Source organism: Sinohyriopsis cumingii, chromosome 13, assembly GCF_028554795.1.
Source record: "Sinohyriopsis cumingii isolate HCF-2022 chromosome 13, ASM2855479v2, whole genome shotgun sequence".
Lineage (NCBI taxonomy): Eukaryota > Metazoa > Mollusca > Bivalvia > Unionida > Unionidae > Sinohyriopsis > Sinohyriopsis cumingii.
Window position 1 is genome coordinate 49856500 of NC_142973.1, and position 16642 is coordinate 49873141.

A 16642-nucleotide genomic window follows, 5' to 3' on the forward strand; every position below is an offset into this window, starting at 1 on the left:
AGTGACACATTGAAAATAAACCATAAATATTAGATCAATATGAAGTACAGATCCAAGAAACCTCATGCACTGCAGATAGACTTCAAACAGTATTTTACACTACAAGAGAGATTCACATAATCTTGAATATGAACTCCTATTAAGATTCAAAATAATCTTATAAATACAACTAAGATTCAAAATAATCTTACAAACACAAGATTCAAAATAATCTTATAAACACAACTAAGATTCAAAATAATCTTATGAACACAACTAAGATTCAAAATAATCTTATGAACATATAAATGCAGTTGGAACAACAATTGAACCAAACGTATGCTTCTAGATCCCTTGTACAGTCGCACGATTCCTTGGGTTGGCCCACACTCTTATCGGCCGCTCGCACCCTTTATGAATCCACCACGAGTACAGTCATACGTATATACACGTACAGATAGCACACAGCACCCTTTTTAATTTGCTACTTGCTACGTCTACGTCCGTGGCACAGACATACGTACATAATTACATACGTATCGACAGCACGCTGCCTTAAATACTCTGGAAACTCCAGACAGCTCTAAACAACTTTAGACAGCTTCAGACAGCCCTAGTCATATTCACAGTCACAATCACAGTAACAGTCACAATCACAGCGACAGACACAATCAGCTACAATAAAACCAAATTGGTCATAATAATAGTTTCTGTATAATCTCTAGATATACGATAATACTTTCACCTCAGATAGTGACTTGTAATTCAAAGTTCAAATCTGCGTTTTAATAAATGCATTATTACGCGATAAGATATTACAAACCGAATAAGCTTCGCATATCAAATGAAATGTAAATAAAACACTTACCCCTATGGCTGGAGAACAATGGAGAGCGTAAACTCCTTGACGTGTTCCAAAACGGCCAGTGTCGGTTTTAGAAATTGATCTTACTTAAATCCATAGGAGAGTGAGCAAAAGTCAGGGTAAAATACCCGTGCATATCATGTTATTAATGTTCCTTCGTCACAAGTAATTTCTGGCGAGGTACATGTTAATACAATCGCTTACCTAGAAAAACACGTATTCACTCTAGATAACGTTGTACGCATGTAAAGCGAGAAATAGTCAAATAGTTCTAAGGCAAAACCAAGTTATTTCTTTGCCTAATTCTGTGACAAAAAGTAACAGGAAAAACACAGGATTCTAACTATTATAGCACAAGTCATTTAAAAAAAATTAACATACAAAAAAAAATAAAAGAATAATAATCGTGTTTTCGTTTAAGTAATAACAACATCATCCTTCAGAAGAAAAGGAGAAAAACTTTTTTTTTTTGGTGCAATATATATATATAAGGTCATCAATCTATGCTTAGTACCAGTGTAGAGGTTCTTTCCGGTTTGGTTTTGGTTTGGTACGGATAGTAGGTCTACCTTACCTTATCTCGGGTCAAGATTAGTGACGTATTACCCACGGATGTGACCTTCTCGTCATGTTGTGGTTCAAGTGCAACGAAATATTAGGTGGTCTATCGTTGGCTGTGCTATGTTTAGCCATACTTTTGGGCGGATACCTAATTTCTCACGAGCTCACTCCTTCTGAAAACGCCAATGATCTGTGCAGGTGGTTTATAAGTTATACAAAGGTCGAATTTTGGGATTAAAACGCCTTTTGCTTAATTATTAATGACAAACGGTTAGGGGCCTACACCATTTCTATTGTTTTAATGCGAACCCAACTCATTTTCTATGGATAGTTTATTACTGTTTATTTCATTGGACTATGCAGTTATTTTGATTTGACCAAATAAAAAAGGTTAACAATTTCGCATCGGATTCATTTTGAGATATCTGCTTGATTTATATGACTATTTTTACAGAGGAATTCGGCTGATCTAATTTAAGAAGTGCTTAACGGCCGCCATTTTTATACAAAATGATTGAGTGCTCTGGAAACATTGCGTTGATCAACAGTGAGACTAATTTCTAAAAGAGTTATGTTCTTTTCAACAAGAGGTCTATTTATTTGATGTAAGACGTCTCGCCTGATATTTATGTTTTTGGGTGAGACGTCTTACTTAATAACTGTGTTCCCTGGTCGACTGCCGTACATTTCAGTTGGCTGAAATGCGATGGAAACCGAGAATGCTGCAGTTGGATTAAGCAGAAGTATGTTTCTTTTACAAAACGAATAAACTTGTACAATTTTGAAGAAATTGTTTAAATACATGTGGCTTCTTTTTGTTCAAGATATTTATCATCCTTTTAACCGAATTCAGCATTCCTGGCTTCCATTGCATTTTAGTAGGTATTCCAAGCACTTTTAGGATATCAGCAAATACAAATAAATAAAATTTCAGCAAAACCTTTCACAGATTTGTGTACATAGCTTGGGACCACCTATAATTGAATTTTATTTTTTAGATGATGTTCTAGTTATGCATAGGTGAAAGAACATGAATAATTCTCCCTTGGTTGGTGCATTTTGTGGTTCCCAAACCCAGACATGGTGGCAGGGGCCTAATGTGCTCACCTTTGCAGCCATTTCAACTCAGTCAGAGTGGGTTCTAGTCTCAGGTTTGGCCAATGTGGGTATGTGAGAATCCTTGCCAGTAGCTTCTAGTGGGTTGGTGATTGTTAGCAGGGTTTTAGACTCTTCTTCCTCCACCAGTTATACTGGCGACAATGTACAGTATAACATAACGTATCTTATGCTGAGAAATGGTGTAAACCCAAAACAACAGCTAACCAAGACTTCAACCTTAAGACTAATTAAAAATATTCTATAATAAATAGAATTTAACAAACATATTTGTTGAATTCCCATCACCCTCACCACAACAGAGGTGACACGAGTTATTACACAGCTTGCCCCATCCTGTAATATAGTGAAAAGACAACATATATAGGGGCTCCGAGTGGACTAAAGTGCTCACCGTTCTGGATCACTGCCATCTCACTTCTGTCTGCGTGGGTTTGAGTCTCAGGCTCAGCTAACGTGGGTACATGAGAAAGCCTGCCAGTAGCTTCTCGTGGGTTGTGGTTCTACCCAGGGTTCTTCCTCCACCAGTTATATTGGTCACCATGAATAGCCTATCTTGTGCTGACAATGGCATTAAACCATACAAGAAGAACATGTATGAAAGATATAAACACTAAAAATAATGAAAAAAGAATGAAGCACCAAATATAAAGTACAATGCACCTGTATATAATGATAAAGTTAGAGTAAGCACCACATATAATGATAAAGCCATAGCACATTGTCAAAACCACTGCATATAATTATCAAACCACCAAATATAATGTCAAAGCACCATGTATGTCTCAACCACCAGATACAATCACCAAACCACAACATATAATATATGAAGTACTGCATGCTCCTTTATCAGAGTTTGTGGATGGCTTATGTTTTGGGTGGGAGTATAGCCTTTTGATTTTGGGGTCTGAAGGTCAGTGTCAGTGAGCTAAAGAAAACTTAGTAACGAGTTTTAAACCACATATATAGATGCTTCCCAATAAGGTCACTAGCAGATGATACACTGCCCATTTTACCTGGATGATTAGCAACCTGTCAGTTTCTCCGATATGCGGCCACCAAAATTAACCAATTTTAATAAGGCACACTGAAGCAAAATCAAATTATAAATTACAAATACAGGTACTAACAGAAAGCTATTTGGAACTGTCTTGAGATTCAATGAAATTATTTCAACTTCCAAAACCATATAAACTCGGTTTAAATTTGCCAGTATACCACAAATGTGGCTGGTGATGACATCATTCGGGAATTATCTTTTGGCCAAAGTTTGTGGAGGTCTTAAGCTTATGATAAGGACAGGATCTACTGATTTAGGTGTCAAAAGGTCAGTGAAGAAGGTAAAAATGGAGTTTGCACAATACATTGCTTTTAGAGTAAGTTCTTTGATCAAAATTTGTGAATGTCTTAAACTTAGGTAATAAAGAAACCTAATAGATTCAGGGATCTAAAGGTTAAGGTCATGCTGAGCATGATAAGAAAATAATGATTTCTCAATTTTTTTTCCAGATTGCATACCTTGACCAAATGTTTGTGTCATGAGACTAATTGGTCAGTAATATTCAGTCAGTCATCAGTGTTTCCCTTTACGCACATTTGTGCGTCAGGGATGCACGTTGGAGAATATTGATGCACACATTTTGTTGCCATGCGTTTTTTTGACGCAAAGGATTTTCATAATGTGATCAGAATTTATTTAATACCCAGTGCATTGGACGATGAATGGCATCATGTATACTTCAAGCATATGCATTGACTGGTTCCCCGCTTTGTTTGTTCCTTGCCTTGAGCTCCTCTATTCATATAGCAGGTAGGGCCTAACCGAGTAGATAATTTTCACCGAGTACCAAATCCGAGTATTTGGATGTACTATTTGCCAGATACAGGCACGAACCGAGTAGTAGGTGCGACTCTGGAGAGTACCGTTTGTTTCATTATCGTATGCGAAGCTTAAACTTAAATCTTCTTCATCATCTCTCTTTCTTTTGCGGCTGTCTGTGGATCTGGTGTATTCGTCATACTCAGAGTGATGGAAGGATCGAAGGTGATTTATTAGAGCATAATTGCAATGGCAGGAAAGAAACATTTCCATTGGTCAGAATGTTACCACGTGATCAAAATGAATTGCATTCATTTCTGTATGAATTGTAAGGAGAACTACTTTTCAACTTCTGTAAATTGAGTCACGTGTACAGCATAAGATAAACACTGCCAGTGAAGGCAGACACGAAGTAAGCATTAAAGGAAAACAATATTCTTACATTTTTTTAATAAAAAATTTGAATAAATTTGGCTTCCATTGGTTGAAGGACTGGTATTATGATGACCTTATTACGATCAAGCAGGACAACATCAAGTGCTGTATATAGCTACGTAACAGAAAAAACCCAAACATGTATTACTATGCTCAATTAAGATTTCTATTTTTTAATGATGCAAACAAAATGACATAACGAATAATTGAAATTTCAATTATAAGAGTTTAACATTTTTTCTGAGTTTATCGTGGTATAAACTGTCAGTTGTTGACTCACACAGCTTACATAACACCCTTCGGGCGTTATTTGCTGTGTGAATCGGCAGCTGACAGTTTATACCACGATAAACTCAGAAAAAACAACGTTAAACTCTTACTGAAGTTCCATACGAATGAGCAATTGATAGTCTCTTAATTCTTTCACATTGTCTATTCCAGTATGGCTGAAGCATCTGATGACAACATCGAAAAATTCAGGAAAGAGAATAACATGGCATTTATCCTAGGGTATACTGGTGAAACAGGCAGTGCCTTGGTAAAGCAGCTAGCCAAAGACAAGATTTTCAAGAAGGTTGTTCTCATTGGCAGAAGAAAGGTTGAACTACCACCTGAGGTTGGACCAGAATTTGTAAGCATTTTGCCTTTTAAATTCTCAATTTGTGAAGGATCAGATATGAAGCTGAATGGGTACATCGAATTGGATTGTGGTTATACAAATATAAAAAAATACTCCAGAAGACGATAAAAATAATCAGTTTTGCAAAATCTGGGCCAAATTGTTTTACATTGTCAGGTCTTCCTATGAATGGCTTTCATCTGTGAGCTATGTCAAATTAGATTGCACCACAAGAAATGCTGGTCCATAATATTGAGATTGACTTAAGTCCTATTTAATTTTTAAATACTGAATAATGCTTTTATTTTTATAATCTTTAATTTTTGTAGAAAAACATTAGAAAGGAGTTTGTTGTTGATATCATGTGACTTTTGGACTTCCGATGTCATAGTTTGAGATTTGTGTATGCTAGGCCTGCTGGTAAGCAATGACCATATCCTGTTACCACACAGTGGTGGCAAATTCCAATTTTTTATATATATAGGCAATTGCTCAGACCCCATTCCCAAAACTAAGAAAACACTGCCATTCATTTTTAGTCAAATTTGTAGTCCAAAATATTGCATCTCTGAGCTGAACTTTGGTGCTAAACTATAACAATGTGACATGTAGCTTGATGCATTGTTTTCAGAATTAAATATGCTGCAGGAGAAATGGGAGATTGTCGTCCCTTGTATTATTTATTAAAATAAAATGATGTAAGCCCCTATGTGTATCAATACAGGTTTGGGGATTGGTTTATTGCATTACAAGCAGCATATGCTGATCCTTGTTTATACAGTAAGTTTATGATTTTGAAGGTCTTTTTGTCAAAATGTACATTAATCCTTTTGTAAATATGTTTTGTTTTTAATGATGGATTTCAACCAGATTGTCTTAAGGAGTTTAGGCTGTTTGAAAAATCTTGTTTTGGGTTTTATTGGCACAGATTAATCCAGGGTTAAACCTTTTTCTTTACGAGATAAGATTCTAATACTTTGCATTTTTTGTTCTTCATACTGAGGTAGGAAATGTTTTCTTCATACAACATGCATGTAGATTGTTATCTTGATTTACAACTGATTATTCTGATTTCTTTAGAATTAAAGGTTTGAAAGGGAACACCTGTTTATGTTCATTGTGTTATTGTTCCCTCATACCAACATAATGCAGTTCAGCAAAGTAAAGTTTGAATTTTATTCTTTACATTGAAATGACTTTACATGCCGATTTTTTTAGAAATATAGTCACACTTGTTTCATGTGATATATATTGTGGTTTGATGCTTGATCATCTCTTCTGACTGAGATGTTTTGGAAGAGTCTTGAAATAAAAATTGCATGTTTTATGAGCTTAAATGTTCTTTAATTCCATTCAGTAATGAACATATGTGAACCTGGACAAAATTAATTTCACCCTGGAAAAATCCTTGAAATGACCTTGCCATTTACCCTTTTTTTAAAGCGTGGGAACAATTTAATTAAGAAAAACAGTTATGCTTTGATTCAGATTGAACGACCTGGTCTGTTTGTATAACTAAAGTTTGTAAATATTTTATCTCTATAAAATGGCATTGTGACGAAAATATTTTCTTCTTACAGTAAACATTATGAAAATGTAAGTTAAAAGATTTGTTGGGCAAGGTTTTCTGGGGGCTGTCTACCTGTTGGATTCAAGGGTAATAACTGACTTTGATCATGCATTAGCCTGAACCTTCATTTGAGAAATATTTTGTAGGTACATATTCCTCAATATTATAGGTGGAAAATGCCCTACTTTGCATGAAAGGTGATCAAATGACTTAAAATAAGCATTCTTATATTTGAATGGTATTAGAAGATCATGGTAAAACAGCAAGTAAACTTAACATGTAATTCTAACAATAGTAATTCAGGGAACTCTTTCAGTCTCTTTACATGGTTTGTACAACCTTAAAAAATCCATGAATTTGATAGGTTGCCATGAATATGCTTTGATTATAAACAAAGTTGGCTTCATCCTTGAGATATTTTTAATGTTTTACAAACTTCATGAATTTTTCCCAGATCTCTTGAGGGATTCTTATCCTAAATGAAATGTGCCAGGCTGACACCCAGTATGTGTACAACAGCAGCTAGTATGAAAATCTAGTTATTGCTAAAGAATATCAGAGATGGTTTCAACACTCTACTGCTAAAAGGAGGAAATGGTTTTATTTTGAACTCCTTAAAAAAAAATTGCTACGTAGAACAGACCTGCCAACTCTTAAGATTTTGCCATAAGTCTTACGAAAATTGCCCTTAAAATATGGACTTATGGCATATTAGCAAAAATTATGGAAAAATGTTCGTTGCCAAACAAATCCAGATAATTGGTTCATCCATGTTTTATTTGGATCGGGTTTCATCTTAGAATTAGCAAAATTAGGGAACCAGACTAACTTTACAGCAGCACCCAGAAGCTTTAAGCGGCACCTATTCGTTCATGCGAAGCGTCTGCATGACCAAACTGTTGATTATAGAATTTTTAAAAATGGTGTCCATAAAGCGATGCAAGTCTAAGACGAATTGGAAAATAAGCTTCTAGAAAAGTGTTAATAATCAAATCAGAAGAATAAGAAGGAGTATTGAGATTCTTGTGAATGAAAGCTTGAATTACACAATTAGGTTTATTGGACTTCACGTGCCAATTTGTGTATGTCTCTTGGTGGGAGATATGATTGCCGTTGTCATGTGAAATAGAAAAGAATTCCAAGAATTATGTCAAGTTGAGAGATAGCAACAAGCCATTGAGCTGCATAGAACTAGAGTTTCTGCAGTTGTACTAGTGGTAAATAAAGTCATCACGTACTTTACAAACTTTTCAGTTGAACATAATGTTTATCGTCGATGCGTTAAACTTTTAATTATGTTTTCCAGCTTTATAATAGCAGTTATTGAATTTTGTTACACCTTACTGAAAACTGGTCAGTCTTATGGGAAAAAAATCAACTGCCTTACTGAGATGGACTCGTCAGGTTGGCAGGTTTGGCTGGTCTGGTAGAGCATCAGTCCCTTTGAGGGACTCTTGCTTACTGAAATACACTCTGTGATGTCTTGATGATCTTAAATGAAATAGGTACCTCTCAGATATCCTGTATGGCTGCCACAGTTGCCATCTTGAAAATCTTTTTTTCACTACTTCTCTTGAATGAATGGTCATATCAGCATGGGGTTTTCACTAAAAGACTTCTTATGATGTCCATTTGAGTGTAAATTAATATTGTGCTATTCTGACTGTCAATATGGCCACCTTTATATGTCTTCTTGAAAATCTTGTTATTGCTCCTTCTCCTTGATGGCTGGTCATATCAGTGTTGTGCAGTCATTAATTATTTCTTATAATGTTTTGTTGGTCCTGAATTGGAAATGGTGCGAATCTGGTATCCAATATGGCTACCATGGTAGCCATCATGAAAACTTTGTTTCTTACAATCCCTCCACCCCAAAAAGCCCAAAGTTATATTAAAATGTGGTTTTCACCTGAAGACTTATAATATCTTGTTGGCCATAATTAAATGTTGATCTAACATCCAGTATGACCAAAATGGTGGCCATCTTAAAAGTAATGTTATCTTTACTCCTCCCAAACAGATGAACTTATCAAAATGGTGTTTTAACCTGCAGACTTTATACAATACTTTGACGGTCCTAAATGAAAATGGTGTCAGTTGTACATCAACTTGGCTACCAGAGTTTTCTTGAAAATCTTGCTGTCACTAGTCCCTCAAAATGGATGATCATATTAACATGGGGTTTTCATCAAAAGACTTAAGATTCCTATTTTGTTTTAAATGAAAAGTGTGTCAGTCTGATATCCAATATGTCCACCACAGCAGCTAATTTTAAAATCATCTTGTCACTGTTTAATATTAGATATGATTTCAACATCCAGCAAACAAAGAAATGGTTTTATCTTGAATTCCTGGAAATTTTATAAGTATCAGTCCCCACTAGAGACTCTTGTTACTGTAAGAAGTCTTAGTAAACATCATAGAAATTTATGACTGTCTTGAACAGTGTGTGAGCACTGTAGTAGTGATCATAAATGTCACCTTGGATTGAATGACTTTTTCATGGACTCAAAGCGTACAGTTGGAAAAGAAAGATAATTTTTAAAGAAAAAAAATTCTGAAAAAGGTTTCCTTTTTAATTTATGGTTGTCCTCTGTACAAACCTTACAATATAATATTCCTGCATTTATTCTTGAAGATTCTTGAAAGTTATTTGAGTTCAGAAATTTACCTTTGAAATGTGTTCTTTGTGTCAGCCATTCTCTCTTTATTATGATTATATTAGATCCTTTCTGAACCTTTATAAATCCTCATATACATATTTGCGTTATATTTCAAGAGATGTTATGCTTTTGTATCTCGATTTGTTTAATTGATACAGAATATTTAAAAATGCATACCCTTTTTGTTTTCTGTTTTAGGAACAAAAGCAGGTTGACTTTGACAACCTTGACAAATATGAAGATGTTTTTAAGGGTATTGATGTGGGATTTTGCTGCCTTGGAACAACCAGAGGAAAAGCTGGAGCAGTAAGTTGTGTCCCTTTGTGAATCAAAACTTTTAAAGCTTTAACTAGTTTACTTCAATTTCTTTTTTTTACACTGTTGCTCACTTCAACATGGAATTAAAAATTTATTACCATGTGGTAGCCAGATTGATAAGACATTTTATATTTGCATAGTCTTGTTGTAAATATTTGTATAAATATAGATTTTGAATCTTTTGCTTCATATGTCAGATAAAATGTTTGTAGTGGAAATGTTCATTGTAGTCATTACTTAAAAAGTTGTCTTGAGCTAAGAATCCCTTTCTTTTTATTTGAGAAAATCAATGCATGTGTGTGTGTGCTAAAGAAAGCCAGTCACAATCTTTATTGAACATAACATTTAAAATCTAGACGGCGGTTAATATATTTAGATGATACTGGCATGTCTTAGCATTTAAAATTTTGTCACAAATATTTGGGATGATAATTTAATGCGGATTCTTGAATTATGCAATTTTGGATGGTGCTTGAGAAAAAATAGAGGGGTTAGGGTGAGGGGCGAGGGACAGAGTCAAGTTAATAAAAAAAATTTCTAATGACTTGGCATGAAAAACTGACAAGTTAGTAACAGTGAGCTATTCTAATGCTCCGCTGTGTAACCGGGTCTCTGGTCAAGTTTATTTCACAAAGTTAATGGAACAGTGATGGAAAGAGTCACTGTTATGTGAGCTATATAGAAGAAAGAGGACTGTTTTCACTTTTTATTTCCAACAATTTGAACCAATCACAGGATGTGTCACAGTAGGTTATCATGTCTAACACCTGCTTCTTTCAAGACAAACATTTTCATTGGCTTATTAATAGGGCATTTGGCTGAAAGATAATATATTGACCAGTTAGAGCATGTTAGTTATTGTGATGTTGCCTACAAAGATGCTTTAGTTGACTGTTGAGATGCATAAAATGTTGGAATATTCGAGAAAAATGTCAGAGTTAACACACATGAAATTTGAGTGAAAGAGATTGACAAAATATAAACTACGTTTTAGCATCACTGGCTTGATTGTTCTGTTGACGTTTATTTTAGTGAAAAGGAAACATTTTAAGTGTAACTTGATTGGTAAAGCTTTCTGCAGCCTTTCTTGCAAACATTAATTTCAGAGTACCAGTAGCATTGGAGGACTAAATAAAATCGAGAAAACATGGTCTAATTTAATGCCAGTGTCCATTTAGACTTTCTAATAAACTATTGTCTTTGAATGACTAGTTTTAATAAGAAATATTGTTTCTTTCTTAAAAAAACCCAGTGAAAAAGAGTCCAGCGGAGTCATTCTTCACGGTTGTAAATTGCTGAAAATCATTTTTTGGACAGAGCTTTGCCCACTAAGTCTGTGCTGCCCCCTGCCCCCCCCCCCTTCCTGTGATGTTCTGGACCCAAAAGGGGGCTCGAGCAGCTGCCTTGACCTCCAGGCACTTTACTCATTTTTACAGAAATACCTGACCAGGAAGTGCATGTTTAGATAGTACATACATGTTTTGTCTTTATTGCAGGCTGGTTTTGTCAAGGTAGACTTTGATTATGTTCTGAAATCTGCTGAACTGGCAAAGGCCGGTGGGTGTAAACAGTTCCATGCATTGTCTTCCCAAGGGGCGGATAAAGACAGCATGATGCTGTACACCAAAACAAAGGTAATTTCTGGAAATTTTAAAATGGTTTTTCTTTAGCTTATGAAGCATGTGCTTGACACAGGTAACCTTTAGGAGATGTCCTCAACATTTTTCAGAATTTGTGTTTATAGCATACATGCCAACCATTACACTTTTGGCATAATCATTACGCTTCCCTGTATATGGATTATGCCTTTTTGGTTAATAAATTTTTTTATAAAAGAATACAGTAATAAAAAGTGGTTTCTGTCATATTTATCATCTTTTAAATTCTGCTCATAAATCTGAGAATATTCTTAAAAAGGTAGCTGCTGCATAAATATAGCATAAGAGTACTTTCCTGTTTTGCTATTTATAGCAACTGTAAATATGACCCGATTCCAAGAAAACAGATGGGTTTCTTCAAATTTGAACATTTCCTCACAGAGTCATTATATTGATAAGCTAGTTAGTTAGTGGACCAGTACATACATTTAAGCAAAATGGTGCCATATGTTATATGAAGCACTTCAGGATGTGAGTTGTGGATGTTATGTGGTGGAAAATGTTACAGCAGATGTCTTTTTTTCGAACTTCAAAACATGTCAGATTCCCAAGAAATGGATAAATCAACACCACTTTTCAAACTGTAAAAGAAGAATATGAGAATAATGTACTACAGCACTCATAGCATGTGATCATGCTCATTGCAGATTTCCTGTTTATAGCTTTGGTCTCACTTTACAGTTTCTTACTTTTCATAGGGTTTGATTGTTAAAGAAAAACAATTTACAAGGTGTTCCTCACTCTTTATTATGGCTGTTTAAAATAGAACTTGTAAATCATTGGTAATGTTAAAAGAACTTTTAATTTCCTTTATTTTGGTATATGATTGATAGGTGTAATTTGGCTTAAAGAGTATACAGCTTGGCTTCAATTTAGATGTGCTCCAGTAAAAAAAAAGACTGCTAGCTCTGGTTGGTCATTTTCACGTCCTGGACATCAAACTAGGTAAATTACTTTTTGCATATTTTGTAATTCATTTATTGCACTTTCAGAAATTAATATTGATTACTCTGGAAAAGTTTGTTTTCCCTGTTTTATGGACTGCTAAAGTTGTGTACTTCGGACTAGTTCAGGCTGCTTGTTTGAGCACATGGGAGCAGCCATTTTGATCAACTGTGTGCTGAAATCCTGTATAATCTCCACAACTCCAACATGTAAAGAAATTTCAGGCACAGTACATAAAAGTAGCATGTTGTAGATGCAAACAACTTCACCTTATGCCTGTCACTTTGTCAGGAGTATGTAATATCTCTGGAGCATAACCTTCTTGCAAGTTTATTCTACTTCTTTCTTACTTAACAGTGTTTCATGCACTGTCACCATACTTATCCATGATCTTCCTTTTAATGACAGGGACAGATGGAAGAGGCCTTAAAAGTGATCCATTTTCCAAGGCTTTCTATATACAGGCCAGCGTAAGTACTTGTCTCTGCATCTTTTTATGTAGGATACTGGGTAGATTTTGCTCTAGCAGATAGCCCAATACAGTAGGTCTGCACTAGATAATATTAATATATTTTAAGGGTTTGATTGCCCTTGAATCTGCATTTTGATTTACTGATTTGGTCAGGGAATGGAAAACATAACTTCATTTGTTTTGATATAATGAACTGCTATCACCTGTTACACTTTTAAATCCACAGTTTAAAAACTTTATATCTTGGTGCATCATTATAAATATCACAATACCTGATTAAAATACACAGACTACAGTCTTCATGCAAATCAAGTGCATTTCATACCATGTTTCTGTGGACATAATTGGTCTGTTATTTCCATCTTGCATACTACACTACCATCCATGATAATCAGTTTCATGATGTATAATTACATATGTTTTTATGTACACTAACCTTGCTTGAATGTACAGAGAAAAGTTCATTTAATGAGGAGATTTGTGATTAAAAAACAATTTTTGGGGGTCAGAAATCAAATATGTTTTAATGGATGCAGGATTACATTTTAATGGCACACTATAATTAATTTTAATGATCTCCATTTTATTTGGTTGAGAGTGAAGAATGTAATGCCTTTTGTTTATGCTTCACCATGGTAGCTGATATAGTAATAGGATTCTAACCAGCACCCTTTTGGTCATGAGTCAGGCATGCTTACCACTGAGCCACTGTGGCTTCTGCAGATATTGGTCACATCTTGAGTGTTAATAAGATTACTTCCTACTTATAATCCAGCACCCTCCTGCATATGGTAAGAGCTGACTAATGGATGCAGTAGTTACATTGGTTCAGTGGTTAGCATTCTCGACTTGAAACAAGAAGGATGCAGGTTGGAGTCTTATGTCTGGATCAGACTGAGTCAATAACCATGTTCTTGGGCAAGGCTCTTTACTCCAATTGCCTTGGCACCATATAACCAACTTGTGTTAATGCACCATAAAACACCAAACCAAACCTATTTATACTTTCTATTTCAATATACATGTAGTTATTTGTGACATCAAAGTTTGTGGAAAAATACAATTTCTTTGAATGATGTATAACATTTTGTATGCATTTTTTTTTTCTCCATAAGATTTCTGGTGAATGAAAAAGCACAAACTAACTTTCCATAACGAATTTAGAATTTAGCAAATTTAGTCAGTAAATTTTTCCTTCAAATATGTTCCCCAATCATGATAACGTTAGGTGGATATAAGCCTGCTACCTTGAGAATCCAGCCCTACTAAATGATGAAATTTTCCTTACTCATGTAGACTAAGGGCAATAACTCTTGCCCATTACCTTCCCCTTGCCACCACCAGGTGTTCATAGTTTGTAAGCTATGCTGCTGTACTGATAATGATGTACATTATACCGGTTACAATCCAAGCCATCTTAGTGATAAAATTGGATTATCCAACTTTAAATTTGGATTTACTGTGTTGGACAATCATTCTTCTGGAGGTTGTATACATTATACATTTTTTTCTAAATTTGTGTGCCTTTGTCACCTTTATGGTCTATTTAAGACCATGTTACACAGCACAGTCATTGAGCTCATGCTGTCATTTATGATTTAGTGCCACACTGACTATTTTAGCTTACTGTTTTAGTAATTGGTTTGGTATTAATGAGTTAATAACATGCTGAATTGCTAATTTATGCTTTGTTTTTCTCATGTCATTTCAGTAGAAATGTCAAATAAATGCATTTAATGCAAAATTTGAAACAAACAGGAGATCTCAGGATCTTTTTCCTGTTCGATGACAAGTGATTGTCATTTGTCACCCTGATTAGAATAAAGAGAATGAGTCGTTAAAAGAGGAGACAACCATACTGAGGTGGAAAGAAACCAAGTTTAAGCCTCCTAACTCTAGAGAGTGGCATACCCTCCCCACTGATTGCAGACAGCCTACCTGTGGGTGGCAGGCTCCTGCAGTTTCGGGCTCACTTAATCACTCTGTTCCCAGGTCATTTCAGATCTTCCTTCCCTTTCCTCCTCTCCACTCTTCATGGTTGTCTTTCTACAAAAGGAGATATTGCCACTCATCGAATAACAGGTGGTTGAGACTGCAGAAAACACAGCTGCGTGGTTTTATTTCAGGCTTTTTCTTTTTTGAAGGCAAATGGCAAGTTGAGGCTGATCATTGACCAGAGTTGCCTCAACCAATTCATTTGACCACCAAAATTCAAGATGGAGATGGCAAGATCAGTTCTACATTGGTGCAACAATCTCTGTATCAATGTACAAATCAGACACATTCCCGGCAGACTTAATGTCTTGACTGACACTATACAGGAAAAGTCAAATCATTGAGATGGAATGATCAGTCGCTTTTTATTCAGATCTGTGCGCTTTTGGGGCATCTACTCATCAATCTTTTGCAACAAAGCACCTGTTTTTTAAGGATGCACCAACATAGTATTCAGACTTTGAACAATATCCATTAGTAGAGTTGCAGACCATATAGGATGTTATCCAATGCTTGATGTGTTTTTCTGGATTATAAATGTTGAATGCCAGTTTTCCCCTCATCCCCTCATCCAAGGACAGGTACCTAGTCCATTAGTAGAATCTTGGACCATATAGGACTTGATCCTATACTTCATGGGTTTATCTGGATTATAAATGCTGATTGCCAGTTGGTGATCCTTCATCCCAAATGGCATTACTTTATATTGATAAAGTCTATCAGGAGTCACAAATGCCAAAATTTCCTTTGCTCTTTCCGTTAGTGAAATTTGCCAAAATCCTTTCAGAATGTCAAATTTGGTGACATACTTGGCCTTTCCGATCTTACCAATACAGTCATCGATTCTTGGTAATGAAAATGAATCTGTTTTTGTCACACTATTCACCATCCTATAATCAGTGCACATACGGAAAGTTTTATCTGGTTTTGGAACAAGTATGCATGGTGAACTCCAGTCACTTTTACTGGGCTCTGTAAAATCATTCTCCAAATATACTGAATTTCTTTTTTTCTCCAAGTATTCCAGTTTGATAGGGTTCATCTTGTACGGGTGTTGTTTCACAGGTTTGGAATTTACAATTTCAACTTCATGGCAAATATTGTTCTTTCTTGTAGGAACATCTGGAAATAAGTGCTCATATTCAAATAATACTGTTTAAGTTCATTTCTTTCTTGCTCTTGCAAATGTGAAAGTTTCTGGTCCAGAGCTTTCATAATTTCTGAATTCCGAAGATTTGTCACTCCAATATCAGTGACTCAGATGATATTCCTTCACTTAAATCTTCGCTGAGTGGGACAGATACAACTAAATGAATTGCATGTTTAACCTGGCTGTCTCTTTCAATATGCTGGTACTCCTGTAATTTATTTAGATCCCAGGAGCACTAATATTATAATTTAATTCATTCATTTTCTTCTTAACTTTGTAAGGGCCATACTATCTAATCTGAAGAAAAATTTGAAGAATGAGCAAGAGAGACATAACTCTATTACCAAATTCAAAAGTTCTCTCCATTGAAGCTCTGCCAAACCATAATTTCACTTTTGACTTGAATTACTGAATGCCAAATTCAAGCATAATAAGCTGAAAGGTTCCAGACCTAAAATTTGACCCTTGACCTGATTG

General features: G+C 35.2%; 1 protein-coding gene across 3 annotated transcripts in view; it reads left to right on the forward strand.

Annotated features, from left to right (window-relative positions):
• Positions 1–1457: 1457 nt before the first annotated feature.
• LOC149785522 (protein HTATIP2-like) overlaps positions 1458–16642 on the forward strand; it is a 33614-nt gene continuing 18429 nt past the window's right edge. Inside the window, exons 1-5 of one of the 3 annotated variants that reach the window (XM_089979325.1) lie at positions 1458–1603; positions 5217–5406; positions 9826–9933; positions 11442–11579; positions 12957–13018. In XM_089979325.1, the coding sequence (XP_089835451.1) occupies positions 1473–1603; positions 5217–5406; positions 9826–9933; positions 11442–11579; positions 12957–13018 (629 nt within the window). In that variant the 5' untranslated portion in view covers positions 1458–1472. Of the gene's footprint in view, positions 1626–4637; positions 4753–5216; positions 5407–9825; positions 9934–11441; positions 11580–12956; positions 13019–16642 lie in introns of those variants that run through there. The other 2 variants (XM_089979326.1, XM_089979327.1) reach the window with 2 other exon arrangements.